The 20,538-nt window shown below is 44.9% G+C and overlaps 1 protein-coding gene across 1 annotated transcript in view; it reads left to right on the top strand.

Annotated features, from left to right (window-relative positions):
* The first annotated feature begins 204 nt into the window (after positions 1 to 204).
* Positions 205 to 20,538, top strand: part of MATN3 (matrilin 3) — a 37,164-nt gene continuing 16,830 nt past the window's right edge. The window contains exons 1-3 of the mRNA XM_075341581.1: positions 205 to 451; positions 11,151 to 11,720; positions 19,706 to 19,828. Coding sequence (XP_075197696.1) covers positions 205 to 451; positions 11,151 to 11,720; positions 19,706 to 19,828 — 940 coding nt within the window. The remainder of the gene's footprint in view (positions 452 to 11,150; positions 11,721 to 19,705; positions 19,829 to 20,538) is intronic.

Here is a 20,538-nt window from a genome sequence, read left to right as displayed (position 1 = left end):
TGATTCATCAATTGAAGCCTCTGTATGAGGGGTCAGCCTGACAGTGCAGGGTGGTGGGCTGGGCAGCTGCAGGGTGGGTTTTCTCTTGGTCCTGAACTGAGGAGGAGTGGGTGGGATTTCGGTGGTCAGTGCTGACACCTGGCAGACACCATCTCATTGCAGCAGCTCACAGGCACAGATCCTGGACCTCTGTGCGTCTTCAGCATGGATCCGTTTTTGAGCAGGGCTTTACTTTATACATTTGGCTTTTTGCTGGTGGGTGTTCATGGGACCCATTACAGGATGTACGGATACCCCATCCATAACAGCTACATGCTCCCTCCAATGGTTCACGGCAGCGCGGTATTACCAGTGGTAGTGCCCAAACCTGGAATATTAGCCAGCCCCCCGCACCCTGCAAATGTGCGCCCCAAGCCCGAGACCAGGACCCTCCAAGTGAACCAGCCGACAGGTAGGAGCAGCCCACTAATATCAATAGCTAAAATCTGATAGAAGTTTCAGATAGTTTTAGCCAAATAGATACAGTTATTAGCCGTAAGCAAAATTGCCCCCAAAATGAATTTTACCAACTCTGATATATGCGGGATTTATACAGTATGTGTGTATATATATATATATATATATATATATATATATATATATATATATATATATATATATATATATATATATGTGTGTGTGTGTGTGTGTGTGTGTGTGTATATATATATATATATATATATATGTATATGTATGTACATATATACACACACGCTCACGCACATACATATATGCACATCTATGTGAATATATGTACATATAGAACCTATATACACACACACATATATATATATATATATATATATACACACGTGTGTATGTATATATGCATATGTATGTATGTGTGTGTATATATATATATATATATATATATATATATATATATACACTGTATGACACATACAGTATATACATATATATATATATATGCACATACATACATACACAAGCATATATACGTACACACACGTGTGTGTGTGTGTATATATATATATATATATATATATACACACACACACACACACGCATACATACTCACATATAGAAATTAAAGAAAAATTATATATATGTATATATACACACACACACACACACACTAGATGGGGCTAGATGCTGGTGACCCACTTGATGGGGTGATATGTCTGGGGACCCTGATTTCTCCAGTAGCGGGACCTCACCTATAAGGCATACATTGTATGTTCTGTGCAAACATCCTCCATCCCTGCAAAAAGAATGTCCCTTCAAAAGGGAATCTGTCAGCAGGTTTTTCTACATCATCTGAGAGCAGCATGATGTAGGGACAGATACCCTGATTCCAGCGATGAATCATTCACTTTATTAAATGCTACAGTTGTTATGAAAAACTGTTTAACCTGCTACAGATCTACCAGATATCTGAATGCTCAGCTCTGTATAACTCCACCCACACCACTGATTGATAGCTTTCTGTTTACACTGTGCATAGGCAGAAAGCTGCCAATTAGTGGTGGGGGTGTGGTTGGACTACCTGGAAGCAGACCAAGTAGTTCTCTAGTAATAATCTCCTGTTGATTAAACAGTGATTTTATAAAAACTACAGCAAGCAGCCTAGTAAGTGACACATCACTGGAATCAGGGTCTCTGGTCCTATAAAGTGGCAGAAACCTTATGATAGATTCCCTTTAAATGCTTTAAAATTAAGAGCCTTCCTGCAGACTGTTCTTTCTTTATTTGCGTGGCTACAAGTCCATTTAGTCTAAGGTTCTATGTATCATTGCCGTTCTCTCCACTACTCGGCGCCACCAAAGATAACATCCTGACTCCTGCTAGTATCAGGATGTCTGTGGCTATGGCGGGGCTTAAAGAGGACCGTGGCTGGGGGATACCTGATTTGTATGGTCTGTGGTTTGTATTCAGGGGAAAGGTCTAGTCTGGAGTCTAGATACAGGAGGGAACTAATCTACAATCGGTATACTAAGGGGTTCTGGTCTGCAGATTGTCTAAGGCGGGTGGGGGTCTAGTCTGGGGCCTGTATACAATTAGAGTCTGTCCTGGGGGAGGGATATTTCTCTATTTTTTGATTTGCTGAAGGGAGTCATATATTCTATTTTTTGCTATGGTTGGGGTGTGTCCTATACAAATGGGCGGAGCATAACAAATAATGGCAAACGCCAGCCACTTTTGACCTGGTGACAGGTACTTTATAAATGCCTATATTTGAGGCTAAGAATCTTTTTTGCTATTGGGTTTCATTACATATTTTGCACTGTTTGCCTTTTACAGGCTCTTTTTTCACTGCACGCTCAACTTTTGATGTGGTGTATAGTCATAAATCAGCTGAGAGGAACTTAGTATAAGACAAAGTTAAAGGGAACCTGTCACCAGTTTTTTAGTGTATGAGCTAATACCACCACCTTCCTTAGCACGAATGCTGCATTCTAAAAAGTGGTATAGTATGCCCTGACCCCCTACATATCCCTCAAAAAACCTTTGGAATAGCTACAGCACTGTATGCAAATGCAACCGGTCTAGTCATGGCAGCGGCTCCTGTCCTGCCTCTCGCTGGCAATCACCAGCTCATATTGATGTGGATGATGCGTCCTCCGTCATCCACATAGCCGGACAATATCTTGCACCTGTGCAAGGAGATTGCAGTTCGCGCAGGCACACCTTGCATTGCCCTGCTGCACGCATGCGCACTTAGGCATCAGGCTCTGCCTGCAGTAGGGCAAAGCAATGGTGCGCCTGCGCAAACTGCAATATTCCTGCGCAGGCGCAAGATGTTGTCCGGCAATGTGCATGATGTAGGACCTTTCATCCAAATCAATCACATGAAGAGGACGACGATTACCAGCAAAGAGGCAGGACAGGAGCCCCGGCAAAGACTTGGACTGGAACGGTTGCATTTACATACAGCGTGGGAGTTATTCAAAAGGTTTCCTTGAGGATATACAGGGGGTCAGGGCATAATATACCACTTTTTAGAATGCAGCATAGGTGCTAAGGAAGGTGGTGGTATTAGCTCACACACTAAAAAACTGGTGACCGGTTCCCTTTAAGACAGTTAAACACTCAGACCATAGGATCTGACTGACTGACAGGTTCACAGATAAGTCAGTTTGCAGCCAGAAATAGACAGTGCACCTCAGACACTATAGGATGTATATTATTCAAAACTGATAATGAAGCCCAATTGCAAAGCTATTTTTTATCCCTCGAAAGGTGGACCACCCCTTTAAAATGTCACAATCAGCTGTCCATTTCCACTGAGTTTTATGAGCACCAATGTCATCTATCTCAGTCATGTAAAAATCTGTATTTACTGAAGTCAGATTTTTACCCATGAATCTATATTGAATGATCAGTCCCGGAGGAGAAAGAAACTGTCACGCTCCACTTGTGGGGGGGGCACAGAAGCAAGTTGGAGAGGCAGCTCCAAAATGCAGTTAGCAACAAACTCACAAGAGGGCGATAGTGCACATGAAAAAATAGTCAGCTAACCAAAGTCTAATACCAGGATGTCACGTCAGTACCGGGGAGAAAGCAAGCCGTTAACAGGTGGAAGCAAGGGGTCGAAAGCCAGGAAGTAATGTCAAAGGTAGAAGGACAAAACAAAACCGAAGTCGGGGATCGTAACCAAGGTCAGTAGCCGGCAGATCAAAGTACATACAGAGTAGGTGGAGACACAGAACGGGACCGGGGGTCAGACAGACAAGACTAAGGAGACAAAGGACGGAACTGTGGTCAGGAGGACGGGAAGGACAAGCAATGCAGGGAGGACACAGGTAGGAAGAGGTAGCTGGGAGACAGGACGGTTTAGAGTCAGACTCACGGGAACCAGTAGCGTGCTGCAGAGCAGTAACTGTACTGGCGGCGTCCCGGAGGTAGTAGCAGCAAGATATGGCGACACAACCTTCGAAACGAGGCATGATGGAACAAGCTCCTCCCCTAAAACCCCCGGGGCGAGGATGCATGCATTGGCTCAGATACAGCATAGCCATGCATGAACCATGACAGAAACATTTGACTCTGAAACGACATAGTACAAAGTTATGGATAGAAGATAACTTGGGATTTTGAGAAAACACCTTTAAATCAATCAGCTGTAACCAGTGGGGTGCGGGGACTGACAAGTATATAATTTCCCTATAGTATGGGATGCGGGGACTGACAAGTGTATCATCTCCCTATAGTATGGGATGCGGGGACTGACAAGTGTATCATCTCCCTATAGTATGGGATGCGGGGACTGACAAGTGTATCATTTCCCTATAGTATGGGATGCGGGGACTGACAAGTGTATCATTTCCCTATAGTATGGGATGCGGGGACTGACAAGTGTATCATTTCCCTATAGTATGGGATGCGGGGACTGACAAGTGTATCATCTCCCTATAGTATGGGATGCGGGGACTGACAAGTGTATCATTTCCCTATAGTATGGGATGCGGGGACTGACAAGTGTATCATTTCCCTATAGTATGGGATGCGGGGACTGACAAGTATATAATTTCCCTATAGTATGGGATGCGGGGACTGACAAGTGTATCATCTCCCTATAGTATGGGATGCGGGGACTGACAAGTGTATCATCTCCCAATAGTATGAGATGTGGGGACTGACAAGTGTATCATCTCCCTATAGTATGGGATGCGGGGACTCACAAGTGTATCATCTCCCTATAGTATGGGATGCAGGGACTGACAAGTGTATCATCTCCCTATAGTATCAGATGCGGGGACTGACAAGTGTATCATTTCCCTATAGTATGGGATGCGGGGACTGACAAGTGTATCATCTCCCTATAGTATCAGATGCGGGGACTGACAAGTGTATCATCTCCCTATAGTATCAGATGCGGGGACTGACAAGTGTATCATTTCCCTATAGTATGGGATGCGGGGACTGACAAGTGTATTATTTCCCTATAGTATGGGATGCGGGGACTGACAAGTGTATCATTTCCCTATAGTATGGGATGCGGGGACTGACAAGTGTATCACCTCCCTATAGTATGAGATGCGGGGACTGACAAGTGTATCACCTCCCTATAGTATGAGATGCGGGGACTGACAAGTGTATCACCTCCCTATAGTATGAGATGCAGAGACTGACAAGTGTATCACCTCCCTATAGTATGAGATGCGGGGACTGACAAGTGTATCACCTCCCTATAGTATGAGATGCGGGGACTGACAAGTGTATCACCTCCCTATAGTATGAGATGCGGAGACTGACAAGTGTATCACCTCCCTATAGTATGAGATGCGGGGACTGACAAGTGTATCACCTCCCTATAGTATGGGATGCGGGGACTGACAAGTGTATCACCTCCCTATAGTATGGGATGCGGGGACTGACAAGTGTATCACCTCCCTATAGTATGAGATGCGGAGACTGACAAGTGTATCACCTCCCTATAGTATGAGATGCGGGGACTGACAAGTGTATCACCTCCCTATAGTATGGGATGCGGGGACTGACAAGTGTATCACCTCCCTATAGTATGGGATGCGGGGACTGACAAGTGTATCACCTCCCTATAGTATGAGATGCGGGGACTGACAAGTATATCACCTCCCTATAGTATGAGATGCGGGGACTGTCAAGTGTATCACCTCCCTATAGTATGAGATGCGGGGACTGACAAGTGTATCACCTCCCTATAGTATGAGATGCGGGGACTGACAAGTGTATCATCTCCCTATAGTATGAGATGCGGGGACTGACAAGTGTATCACCTCCCTATAGTATGAGATGCGGGGACTGACAAGTGTATCACCTCCCTATAGTATGAGATGCGGGGACTGACAAGTGTATCACCTCCCTATAGTATGAGATGCGGGGACTGACAAGTGTATCACCTCCCTATAGTATGAGATGCGGGGACTGACAAGTGTATCACCTCCCTATAGTATGAGATGCGGGGACTGACAAGTGTATCACCTCCCTATAGTATGAGATGCGGGGACTGACAAGTGTATCACCTCCCGATAGTATGAGATGCGAGGACTGACAAGTGTATAATTTCCCTTTAGTATGGGATGCGGCGACTGACAAGTCTATCATCTCCCTATAGTATGAGATGCGGGGACTGACAAGTCTATCATCTCCCTATAGTATGGGATGTGGGGACTGACAAGTGTATCACCTCCCTATAGTATAGCCACAGAGAATATAAAGTATCATACAACAGTACCTAAAAGCTGTAAATGTGATGTAAACCCCCACCAGCTCCTCCAGAATGAGAGATACTCTTTGCCGTTTCCTCTGGCTATTAAATAAGAAACAGTCGACCCTCTCTGAGTTTTTTAACTTCTTAATTTCATTTTGTCACAATTGACAAATGAAAATAAATTGATTACAAGTTTAAGACCCAAGGGATCAGCAGTAATATGTGTTGGGACCTGCCAGCGAGTGTTTCATTTCCCTGCAGCACTCCCGCAGGGAAAAAGAGGCATTACAGGGTGCTAATTAAAATAAATAGGACACACTGGGTCCTCCACAGAAATGCACAATTTTAGTTTCCATCAACTCCAAGGAGGATTTGTACATGATACCTTCTTTCCAGTATTGATGTTGAAACGTATATATGAAAGGGGTCTTTCTAAACCAGACACCCCCTTTAAAGACTCCTTCAAAGAAAATATTTTGCCAATTATAACATATAATTTAGGGGGTCCACACGCAGGCGATTATATAATTGCCATATATACAATAATATAACCTTAGTGCAGAGCTATTTATTGAAAGTCAGGAGGTAATAAGAAGCCTAAAGAAAGGAGAAAGCATTTAATGCTTGAGCAAACATAGACAGTACAGCTCCAGGATAGCCAGTTCCCTTCATAGGGTAAATGTTTGCATTGAGCTCAAGAAGCAAATAGTCCTGATTGATGGAGGAGCCGTGAACACCGTGAGGATAATGCAGCTCCCAGAGGTCCTTCCAATGTCCACCTTACGAGGAAGCACCGAAGAACTGGCTGCCAGCTGCACTCCTGTGTCCAAACCCAGCTCAACTCCAGCCATGGTGATCTCCCAACATTACTAAATCAAGCCTCCATTCCTCTAGCTCTAATGGTCCTAAGATAATTAATTCCCTTAAATCTGCAGTTTTAGGAATCTCTTAAAATAAGGAAACAAAATGCTCCGTCAGCTTTGAGGCTGATGGAGCATTTGCCTCAAAGCCAGGTAGTGGAAACCAGTGGCGGACATATCACTGGGGGACCCGGGAGATCAGGGGCCCATTTCTACCTCCAAAGTAGATGAATAGTACATTTTGCTGAGCTCTTGGTTTGCCAAGAGCCCATATATTGTTCTTTCACAGAGGCCCTTTACTATGTTCACCAGTAAGGACAACAAAGTATTGATCCTACAAAGTATGAAGCCATTTTACGCATCACATAACTGCCCGCGTTGGAGTCCGTTTACAATGTGTAATGCTCACTGTTTAACCCCTTCACAACTGAGGACGTACCGGTACGTCCTAAATCATGAAAGGGTAATAATCGCCAGCTGCTGCAGTGAGCCGGCGGTGATCCCTGCACTTGTCTGCTGATTTGAACAGCAGACATGTGCGACTAACGGGTGCGGGTGGATCCGCAATAACCGATTAGATTGTGGTGTCAAAATGGGTGCGGTGGGGGAATTGCCTTTCCTCCCCGCCATCGGAGGCCCTGTGACTCAATCACAGGGAGTCGATGGTTGCCATGGTAGTTACGGGTTATGTGATGACCCCTGTCGCTATTATGACGTAGTTCCTGTTACAGCCAACAGAGCAGCGGCTCTAAAGGGGGTGTTACATGCAGCGTTAACGCTAGCAATATCGCTGGTGAAAGCACCCGCCCCCGTCGTTTGTGCGTCACGGTAAATCGCTGCCCGTGGCGCACAAAATCGTTTGTAGCCGTCACACATACTTACCTGCCTAGTGACGTCGCTGTTGCCGGCAAACCGCCTCCTTTCTGTTACGTCCGGGTGGTGGAAACTCTGGACCGTACACCGGTTTCCCTTGAGGAGGCAGCCAGGCCGGTCACCCCGCCAGAGGGTCTTGATGCACGGCAGCCGAAGCACTATTGGTAGCCAGACAGTCCGTAGGGGAGCTGGAAAGGTGGATGATGCTGAACACACGGAGTTCTGGACGGTAGTCCGGGTGACGAGGCTCAGGGTCCAAGGCCGGGTTGAAGGGTCAGGCGGGATCCGGAACCTGCTGAGCGATGGGACGGGTCACCCAACGGAGCCAGGGACTGGAGACAGGCGGAGCTGCAGAGGTGGTGGAACATCCGCCGTAGTCACCGTCAGGAATGGACGTGGTTCGGAGCGGCTGGCGTGGCAGGACAGGCTCTGCGAGACAGACAGGGTTAATTACAGGGCAAAGCAATACGGGGACCTGAACTCCTAGCTTACTAAACACGTAGAACAGGCCCCACCCACCAGGAAAGAGAATCCTAATATACCCTGTACCTGTCTATGTAATTTCCTGTTTGAAGGTGCTGGCCCTTTAAGAAAGGGTCAATGACCGCGCGCGCGCCCTAATGCGCATGCGCGAGGCCCGTATGCCAGAAGCCAGTCCAGGGAGCGGTGCAGAGGAAGCAGGGGTGCCCGGCAGGGTGTCCCACGTCGCTGAGGAGTGCCGGGAGCGGGGAGCTGGACACATGGAGGGCGCAGGCAAGGAAGAGGAGACCGGGACCGGAGTGGTGAGTCGGGGACGCCGCCGGGAAGCGGGGAGCGGGCCACGGGGACCGGAGAGCGGGGCACGGGGACCGGGAAGCGTGACACTTTCTAAGGGGGCGGTTTGTGCGGCGTCACAGCGGCGTCACTAAGCGGCCGCCCATTAGAAGCGGAGGGGCGGGGATGAGCGGGAGGTAATATCCCGCCCATCTCCTTCCTTCCGCATTGCCGTAGCGATGTGTGCTGCCTCGGGAACGACGAACAACCTGCGTGCTCAACAATCCACGATTTTTTAAAATGGAACGACGTGTCAACAATGGATGATAAGGTGAGTATTTTCCATCATTAACGGTCGTTCCTTGCTGTCACATGCAACGACGTTGCTAACGATGCCGGATGTGCGTCACGGAATCCGTGACCCCGGCGATATATCGTTAGATACGTCGCTGCGTGTAACGAGGCCTTAACAGGAACACTACATTTCTGCTGATCAGAGCTGTGTAGCTCTGATTAACAGAAATGAATCAGTGATCAGACTGCTGATCCTTATAGTCCCCTAGGGGGCTAGTGAAATGCAGTCGCCGTTTTTTTGCAATTTTTACGCATTTTCCTGTACACTATATGATAAAACTAATGGTTTCATTTAAAAGTATAACTTGTCCCACAAAAAAATCAAGCCCTCATTTGGCAAGATTGACAGAAAAATAAAAAAAAGTTATGGCTCTAGGAAGAAGGGGAGCAAAAAACAAAGACGAAAAATGGAAAATCGCCCGGGCGTGAAGGGGTTAATGACCACTGACCGGTCTGCAGTTACTTAGTACTCCGTTTACAAAAGTCAACCCTACTACAGATACGCCTAGATGATCAGTAATACATTGTCCAGTGCACATAGGTAGCTAATGCTCTTGCAGTGAGTGACCTGTTTATGCCGATCATTTTTTCCAAGAAACAAGTACCGTAATTTGGTAGTACGTGGGGCGATTAGCAGCCTGATTTAGATGGCACAATTAATGGGAAATGAGCACTCATAGGAACACTTTTTCATGATAATCAATCATATTAAATAGAAGACTTTAGGTTTTTGGTCATATTGAGCACCAATGCAGAGGAGATTGAATCTATGTCTCCTAGACGCCACATTATTTTTTGGGGGGAGTGTATAATAGCCCGTAGAAAGTCAAATAGGGACAGTGTAAAGTTACCAGTTTATGAAGGAGATCTGTAGAATCTAATAAAAGTCCCAATAGCAAAAGGGGCATAAATGGTTAACAAATATTACCTTGCGTCATGTCAGAGCAGGAATGGTGGATGTGTCCAGGCGTGGTGGCGGGGCTCTCTTCTCTTTTATCTAGAGCGTGACATACACATAAGGGTATAAGTAGGGAAGTGTAGGAGCCCATTAGGAAATCGGCGCGCACAGCGTCATGTTGCCACGCCCCCCGACGGCAGGGCACGCCGAGCCCCCGGGTCATGAGCGTGAGAAGGAAGTGACTTCATTCCCACGTTCAGCACAGGGACCCGCCCGGGCCCGGGCCGCAGGGGTGAGGAGGCAGCGCATGACGGAGGCGCGTCTGTGCCAATCAAGTAAATGAATCAGTCATGTAACAGAGAGTGGGGGAGAGGCCAAAAACGTCATGGGGAGCCAATAGTAGGGCACGAATGTGTAAACACAGCAGTGTGAACAACAGACGTGCAAAAATAGAAGAGTCGGTATGTGCTACAGCATATTGCTACAGGGAAGACAGTATATGTCCATATGGAGGAACAGAACCTGTCATAGCCAGAATATATAAGAGGGACAAAAGTTACATATGTGTATGTCACGCTCTAGATAAAAGAGAAGAGAGCCCCGCCCCCACGCCTGGACACATCCACCATTCCTGCTCTGACATGACGCAAGGTAATATTTGTTAGCCATTTATGCCCCTTTTGCTATTGGGACTTTTATGAGATTCTACAGATCTCCTTCATAAACTGGTAACTTTACACTGTCCCTATTTGACTTTCTACGGGCTATTATACACTCTGCATAATCCATTATTATTATTGCTGCCTGTCATCAGGTATATTGCCATCTGGTGGTTTGTCCTGGTATTGCTGTGGGTTGTTTCTGGCAGGCTTTTTCCATCTAGCCTGCAACTACTGTGCACCCTGTATCACCGTATATTTAATAATGTCTGTATTTCACTTTGATTATTCGTGGTCCTTTCTCTTTGTATCCCCACCTTTACTTAATTTATTGATATCTTGGGGCTACATATTTTAGGTTTTTATTTTTAATAAAGTTGGCGTCTGAAAATTGTGATGAAGAGGTAAAAGTGTCTTAACAAATTACAGCATCTTTCCCAGAAACCATCGTGATAAATTTGGCACAGTTTCTGCCAATCGTTAGGACTGCAATTAATAAATTGGACCCAATGTCTTTTGCTTCATATAACGTATATATTTTTGGGCTCCTATCTTCACAGACAATGCTTGTAAAAGCCGTCCCTTGGATCTGGTGTTTATAATTGACAGTTCCCGCAGTGTCCGTCCTCAGGAGTTTGAGAAAGTCAAGATCTTCCTTTCAGACATGATTGATACTTTAGATACCGGTGAACGCGCAACTCGTGTAGCTGTGGTAAACTATGCCAGCACAGTCAAGACAGAATTCTTCTTGAAGACTTACTTTAATAAAGCTGCAATGAAAAAGGCCGTTTCCTTGATTAATCCACTGTCCACTGGCACCATGACGGGCCTAGCCATTCAGACAGCCCTAGATGAAGCATTTACTGAGGAATCAGGCGCTCGCCATGTGACCTTCAAGATACCTAAAGTAGCAATCATTGTGACAGATGGCAGGCCCCAAGACAGGGTGCAAGATGTAGCTGCTCGGGCACGGGCCTCTGGTATAGAGATCTATGCTGTGGGAGTAGATAGGGCAGATATTCAGTCTCTCAAACTGATGGCAAGTGAACCCTTAGATGATCATGTCTTTTATGTGGAAACGTATGGAGTCATTGAAAAGCTCACCTCGAAGTTTAAGGAGACTCTCTGTGGTAAGTCATCTTCCCCTCATCCAACCAGATTTCAGGCTAAAATCTGTGGTCTAGAAAATTGTAGGAAAAAAAGTGATTTTATGAGTTGTAGTGCAAAGAAAAAGTGAATTGGTCAGGATTTTGAAGAATGTAGACATTAGATTGAATGCAGATGTCTAGTGTGTCCTACTTCTGTACGTTAGTTGGCTCTTTGGGTCAACTATCATGTCATGTAACCATATTAAAGAAATGTTGATATACCTAATGGTATGTACGAGTGCTTCTCAATAAATTAGAATATCCTCAAAATGTTTATTTATTTCAGTTATTCAATACAAAAAGTGAAACGCATATATTATATACAGTCATTACACACAGAGGGATCTATTTCAAGTGTTTATGTCCGTTAATATTGATGATTATGGGTACAGCCAATGAAAACTCAAAAGTCATTATCTCAGAAAATTAGAATAATTACCATAAAACTCCTGCAAAGGCTTCCTAAGCATTTTAAATGGTCCCTAAAGGCCGCTTTACACGCTAAAGCGATGTCGTTGGGGTCACGGAATTTGTGATGCACATCCGGCCACGTTAGCGATGTCGTTGCGTGTGACACCTATGAGCGATTTTGAATCGTCGCAAAAACGTGCAAAATCGCTAATCGGTGACATGCCCCCCCTATTCCCAATTATCGTTGCTGCTGCAGGTACGATGTTGTTCGTCGTTCCTGAGGCAGCACACATCGCTACGTGTGACACCGCAGGAACGAGGAACCTCACCTTACCTGTGGCCGCCCGCAATGAGGAAGGAAGGAGGTGGGCGGGATGTTCGTCCCGCTCATCTCCACCCCTCCACTTTGATTGGGTGGCCGCTTAGTGACGTTGCTGTAACGCCGGACGAACCACCCCCTTAGAAAGGAGGCGGTTCGCCGGTCACAGCGACGTCGCTAGGCAGGTAAGTAGTGTGACGGGTCAGCGCGATTTTGTGTGCCACGAGCAGCGATTTGCCCATGATGCACAAATGATGGGGGAGAATACGCACGCTAGCGATCTTGCTAGCGAGATCGCAGCGTGTAAAGCGGCGTTTAGTCTGGGTCAGTAGGCTACACAATGATGGGGAAGACTGTTGACTTTACAGATGTCTAGAAGGCCGTCATTGACACACTCCACAAGGAGGGTAAGCCACAAAAGGTCATTTCTAAAGAAGTTGGCTGTTCACAGAGAGCAGTATAATAGCATATTAATGGAAAGTTGAGTTAAAGTAAAAAGTGTGGTAGAAAATACTGCAGCCTTGAATGGATTGCTAAAAAAAGGCCATTCAAAAATTTGGGGGAGCAGTGAACTGCTGCAGAAGTCAGTGCTTCAAGAGTCACCACACACAGATGTATCCAGGATATGAGCTATAAGTGTCGCATTCTTTGTGTCAATGACCAATAGACAACGCCAGAAGCGTCTTACCTTGGCCAAGGAGAAAAAGAACTGGACTGTTCTCAGTGATCCAAGGTGTTGTTTTCAGATGAAAGTAAATTTCACATTTCATTTGGAAATCGCGGTCCCAGAGTCTGGAGGAAGAGTGGAGAGGCCACAATCCAAGCTGCTGAGGTCTAGTGTGAAGTTTCCACAATCAGTGATGGTTTGAGGAGCCATGTCATCTGCTGGTGTAGGTCCACTGTGTTTTATCAAAACCAAAGTCAGCGCAGCCGTCTACCAGGAAATTATAGAGCACTTCATGGTTCCCTCTGCCAACAGGTTTTTTGTAGATGAAAATTTCATTTTCCAGCAGGACTTGGCACCTGTCCACACTGCCAAAAGTACCAATACCTGGTTTAATAACCACAGTATCACTGCCCTTGATTGGCCAGCAAACTCACCTGACCTAAACCCCATAGAGAATCTATGGCATATTGTCAAGAGGAAGATAAGAGACACCAGACCCAACAATGCAGACAAGCTGAAGGCTGTTATCAAAGCAACCTGGGCTTCCATAACACCTCAGCAGTGCCACAGGCTGATTGCCTCCATGCCATGCCGCATTGATGCAGTAATTCATGCAAAAGGAGCCCTGACCAAGTATTGAGTGCACTTACTGTACATACTTTTCAGTAGGCGCCAACATTTGAGTTAAACTCATTTTTTTAGTTGGTCTTTTAATATATTCTAATTTTCTGAGATAATGACTTTTGGGTTTTCATTGGCTGTAATCCATAATCATCAACATTAACAGAAATAAACACTTGAAATAGATCACTCTGTGTGTAATGACTCTATATAATATGTAGGAATAGATCCCTCTGTGTGTAATGACTCTATATAATATATGTGTTTCCCTTTTTGTATTGAATTACTGAAATAAATTGAATTTTTGATGATATTCTAATTTATTGAGATGCACTTGTATCTAGTTTGTTTTTCATGTTTGGGCTTTGGCAGGAGGAAAACCTTTGGTCACATTGCTGAATTTTCTTAATTGCCGAAAAGCAGTGTCAACCAAATAAAATAATATAATTATGGGGGCCCCTTAGATCCCTTAATGCATTGGTTCCTGCAACAATATTGAAGAGTACATGCAGATCTGTTCAAAAATCCCTTTCCTAAAGTCATTGAAACTTATTGGGGTTAGTGCAAACCCCATTATTGTTCCAGGTGCTGAACTACTACGGTTAGGCTATGTGTCCACGGTAGAATGTACCTGCGGATTTTTCTGCCTGAAAATCCACGACTTCCGCGGGTGCGGATTTGCCGCGGATTTGCCGCGGATTTGCCGCGGATTTTGATGCGGATTTTTTTTTTTTTTTTCCCATTCAAAACCAAAAATCCGCACCAAATCTGCACCAAACAATTGACATGCTGCAGATTTTTCCGGATCAAAATCCGCGGCAAATCCGCAGCGGAAAAATCCGCAGCATGGACACAGCATTTCCAAAATGCCATTGAAATGGCTTGGAAGTGCCGCTGCTGCAGATTTTCGGGAAATCCGCGGCAAATCCGCGGCAAAATCCGCTGTAAATCCGCAGCGTGGGCACATAGCCTTAGAGTTTCAGGGCAGATTATGAGGCAGATTTACTAATCATGTCTATTTTTTACATAGTACAACCTTGGCTTAGACTGTTTTAAAATGCGCCAAAAATATCACAGTAGTTCATGTGAGATAATCAATTTAGTGCATCTTAAGATAACTTTACACCACCTGTCTTATTGGCAAACATTTTTGCCAAAATAAATACCTAAATGAGGAAAGGGAGACCAAGTATAAGTCTGAGCATTTCCTATGTAACTAAAACAAAAAGAAGAGATGGAAGCATGAAGCACAGGTAAAAGGCATTCTTTGTTAAACACAAAAAGGATAAAAAAAAAAAAACACGGCGTTTCCTGGAATTATTTTGTGTCCTTTTCTCTTTTTTTACTTTGTTTTTATCCTTTATGTATTAAATAAAGAATACCTTTTACCTGAGCTTCATGCTTCCATCTCTTCTTTTTTGGTTTTATTTTTTGCCAAAATGTTGGTGCGTGATGGCTCATTTTAAGCTATGCCCTCTTTCTACTATGCAACAGCCTTTACTACTCCATTTTTTGCAACATTCTTCCTGTCAACCCCTAAAAACTGCTGATAGCACAATACAGAGAACAGTAAGGGCAGGATTATCATACTTGAGGTGATAATCTTCCAAGTTCCATGACTGAGAAGTCTACTCTTTAATGCAGTCACCAGTGCCAAGGAGGATTATTGGTACAATAATGGGCTACACGAATATATAACAAACATTAGTGTATGGATGCTGTAACTTACCAAATAAGTTATCACATTACATAGCAAAATCCTCTCCAGAAATCAATAAATTGCAGGAAGGTCCTGTGCACAATTTACAATATATCCCGCATCATGGCATGATTAAAGGTTCGATAAGCAATGTAGGTCCAATACTTTAATGGACCAAAGGTCTTTCTAAACTACAGGATATATCATATATACACAAGAGGACAAGGAGTATTGTCAGGGCCGGGAGGACTGGTAGGCCCAGGAGGTGGATCCACTGGACCTTGCACCCCACCAGGAGGGCTGGGTACACGGTAGCCGGAGCACAGGCGTGGCAGGAACAGGTATAACCTGGTCACCAGGGTCACGGATTTCTTTAGGACAGTATAGGAAACAGGCACAGGTACCCAGTAGCAAAGACAAGAAGTCTACAGGACATGGCACCAGGGGGCCTGAGCACCTAGCTCATAAGACAAAACTTCAAGACACGTTGATCAGGCCCCGCCCACATGGAAAGGCCAGTCTTATATACCCAGCACAGCCCTATGTCATATCCTGCTTCAGGTGTGCTGGGGCTATAAGACCAGGAGAGTGGGCGCGGCCCGGTCCTATAAAGAAGCATGAGCCTCAGAATCAGAGCCAGACAACTCAGAGTCAGACACAAGGGAGCAGGACGCAGGGGAGCACGAGCGGGAGCGGCAGCCGTGACCGGTGGGCACGTGGACTGGATCAGTGGGTACGGAGCGGTGCTGGGATGGTACAACCGGATCAGTGGGTAAGGAGCGGTGCTGGGACATTGGGAGCGTGACAAGTATATGTGCAAAAAATGGACAATTTTATTAGATATGAAAAAACCACAATAGACAATTAAAAACATGATAAAACATCACCAAAATGAATCATCTGGGGGAATATACAGATTGTTACACGGACACAATTGTTACACAGACCAGGATGGTCTCAGGAAAACCACCAAAGATACTCAGGATTACCCATAAATCCTGTGAATAAATCGGTCACACTGTGATTAATTACATTAAAATCTCAATGAGGTGAATCCTGAGACCCCCGGTCAGTGTTGAAGTGTCACACACTGAGGGTATAATGACTAACCAGAACTATACATATGAATGGCAGAGGACAGCTATAAGGCCCAATATAGGAGTAATCCCATGTGGGATAAAGTGCAGTCTGGGGTGGTGGTCCTTTGTGACCGTCTCTCAGCACTATTGCCTCTGGATCTAAATGTTGAGGTTTCTGTATAGGATATAGGATGCCAGTCTTGAAGAGGCGCCAAATTCATTAAGAGGCACACATCACTCAATGGATTCGGCGCATCTACTGACTGGCATGCGCCATGTCGGAAATGCTATTCCGGTCATGGGACTGTAGAATCGCTTCTGCCATGCAAAATGCAAGCAGGTTTGATTAATTTGAGGGGTAGACGGGACCACGCACTGTCATTCCGTGGGCCCACCCCAGGTTCTCTCATTTTGGCAGAGCTGATTCAAACCGGTGTAAAAACGCCAATTCTCAATTGCACAAACATTTTTTTACTTTTTAAAGCAAATAGCTTTGATGAATTGGCCCCATTGGGTATAGGACTTTCTTGCAACCGATTAATTTCGCACATACAATCAAGACTGAAAGTGTTGGCACCCTTGAAATTGTTTCAGAAAAGGAAACTATACATGTTTTCTTATACACGTTTATTTCCTTTCTGTGTATTGGACCAACACAAAAAAACAGAGAATGTTATGCTCGCAGGGCAAGCACGGGGATAGTGAGTCCACTGGACCAAAGGTACCAATCACTTGCCTGGAGGAGTGAACTGGATCGGCCGCGAAGTCTTCATATAAGCCACCGGAGGTGACAACAGGCACACACACTGGTAGGCAGCCAAAAGAGGGCAGCCCCAGGGGATCAACAGTACCTTGGCAGCTAGCGCCACAGATACAAACAGTCTCCGGTTGTAGGAAAGCAGCAGCAGCCGATGTTGTGGATTCGGCTGGGATGGATGGCTTCATTAGAAGTGGCTGATGTGGATACTCGCAACAGCGGCAGTGGATATCATGGTAGGCGGCTGGCGTGGATGCTTACAGCAGCGGTAGCGAATAATGTGTTAAGTGGCCAGCATGGATACATACAGCAGCACTGGATATCGTAGGAAGCGGCCGGCATGGCTAGATGCAGCAGCGGACTTGTAATGCACTGAAACACAGATACAAATCAAAAAGCAACAGCATACAGCACAATGACAGCAGCAGCACTGAGGCCTTGAGAACTAGCAACATACAGAACTCATTGTCCATGAACCTCCCTTAAGTGGAAGGTGCCTTAAATACCTGAAGCTTCTCAGCCGAGCTGAGTCAGGGAGTACTGCCCTTTAAGAGAAGGGGCGAGGTCATGAGCACACCCTACAGGCATTCTCAGAAGGCCGGTGTGGCATGCACAGGCCCTGGGAGACAGCAGTATGGACCAGAGATGGGGCAGCCACTACTGGACAGCCGGGAAGGTGAAAATGTCGGCGTCCCCGCCGGGAGAGGCAGGGGCAGGACAGTGCAGGGATGCTGGTATGAGTATTACAAATAAAAAAGACAAATTGGACATAATTTCATACAAAACTCAAAAAATTGGCCTGTCAAAATTGTGTTTCCTCCACCCAACTTAATATTTGGGTGCACACCCTTTATGAATAAATAACTGCAATCAATTGCTTCCCATAACCATCAACAAGCTTCTTACTCCTCTCAACTGGAATTTTAGAACCGTTTTCTTTTGCAAACTTCTCCAAGTCTTTCATATTTGAAAGCGCCTTCTCCCAACAGCACGTTTAACATCTCTCCGCAGGAGTTCAATTGGATTTAAATCCAAACTCATTGCTGCAACTTCAGAATTTTCCAACACTTTGTTTCCAACTATTTCTGGGGGCTTCTATAAGTATGTTTGGTGTCATTGTCCTGCTGGAAGACCCATGACCTAGGACACAAACCCAGCTATCTGACACGGGGCACTACGTTGTGAACCACAATCCTTTGGTGATTCTCAGATTTCATGACTTCCTTACACAGTCAAGGCACACAGTGCCAATGGCAGAAAAACAACCCAAAAACATCTTTGAACCTCCACCATATCTAACTGTAGGTACTGTGTTATTTTCTTTGTAGGCCTCATTCCATTTTCTGTAAACAGTAGAATGATGTACTTTACCAAAAGCTCTATCTTGGTTTCATCTGTCCACAAGACGCTTTTCCAGAAGGATTTTGACTTACTAACATACATTTTGGCAAACTGCAGTCTAGCTTTTTTATGTCTGTGTGTCAGCAGTAGGGTCCTCCTGAGTTTTCAGCCATAGCGTTTCATTTCATTCAAATGTCGACCGATAGTTTGTGCTGACACTGATGTACCCTCAGCCTGCAGGACAGCTTGAATTTCTTTGGAAGTTGATTGGGCCTGCATATCCACTATCTGGACTATCCTGCGTTGCAACCTTTCATCAATTTTTCTCTGCCGCCAACATCCAGGAAGATTAGCTACAGTGCCATGGGTTGTTAACTTCTTTATTAGGTTGCACACCATAGACAAATGAACATCAAGATCTCTGGAGATGGAACTGTAACTTTGAAATTGTTGATATTTTTCAACAATTTTGGTTCTCAAGATCTCAAACAGTTCTCTTCTCCTTCTTCTGTTGTCCATGCGTAGTGGGACACACATAGACACACAATGCAAGATTGAGTAAAGTTCTCCCTTTTTTATCTGGTTTCAGATGTGATTTTCATTTTGCCCACACCTGTTATTTGCCACAGGTAAGTTTGGTTGAGCATCACATTCTTGAAAAAAAGTTGTTTTGGAAAGGTGCCAGTAATTTTATCATGCCCATTTTTGAGCTTTTGAGTAAAATGATGTCCAATTTGCCTTTTTCTGTATTTTTTTTATGTTCCAATACACACAAAGGAAATTAACATATCTATAACAAAACAATAACCAATTACCTTATTTATCGATCTATAATCACCGAAACATCTGAAACACATTTGTTATGTGGAATATAAGAAAATAAGTATTACATCAATGTTTGACGTCAACTAACTGATTTGATACTGAATGGATTCTCTAATATGTTGCGCACTCCAAAAGGGGAATTCAAAAATTCGTGAAAATTGGAAAATTCTGTTTTCTCATATGACAATTTTATTTATATATATTCACTGTTGTGGTGAATTTTTTTATATCCATTTTATGCTCTCCAGGAGTTGACGTATGTGCTCCAGGTAGACACGACTGTGAACACATCTGTACGGCCACCGCTACTTCCTATCAGTGCAAGTGTCGCAACGGTTACATACTGAACCCAGATAAGAAGACCTGCTCACGTAAGGATGATGATTAAGCCATATAAATGTGATTCATGCATAGTTGCTCTATGTGAAATTTCCCACATTTACTTGTCATTGTATCTCGTCCTTTTGATAAGTATGTGAATCAATGGTAGACATTAGTACAAAACTCAACTCCAACTTAAAAGTTTCTGAGGTTCAGTTTACAACCTGGGAGGACAGAGACATGCTTGTAATTTCCAACAGTCTCCAAAAATTCTGGAGTGTCCATATATTTATAACCTTCATGAAAATAGGTGTTCTGTACATACGGTACATTTAGGAGCTTTATACATTATATAAAATATAATACATAATAAGTAAAAAGACTCTGTATCCACCCAACTTAAGCCTGCTTTACACCTTATGATCCAGCATACGATATCGTATGCGATCGTATCCACCCCCATCGTATGTGCGGCACGTTCAATTTGTTGAATGTGCCGCACAAACGATTAACCCCTGCCACACGTACTTACCCGTCCATACAACCTCGCTGTGGGCGGGACGTTTGGCGTCACAGCGACGACACGCGGCAGCCGGCCAATAGAAGCGGAGGGGCGGAGCTGATCGGGACGTAAACATCCCGCCCACCTCCTTCCTTCCGCATTGCTGGCCGGGAGCCGCAGGACGCAAGTAAGATCTGTTCATCGTTCCCGGGGTGTCACACACTGCGATGTGCGCTACCCCGGGTATGATGAACAACC

Source organism: Anomaloglossus baeobatrachus, chromosome 3 (assembly GCF_048569485.1).
Source record: "Anomaloglossus baeobatrachus isolate aAnoBae1 chromosome 3, aAnoBae1.hap1, whole genome shotgun sequence".
Lineage (NCBI taxonomy): Eukaryota > Metazoa > Chordata > Amphibia > Anura > Aromobatidae > Anomaloglossus > Anomaloglossus baeobatrachus.
This window is presented reverse-complemented; position numbering and strand designations above follow the sequence as displayed.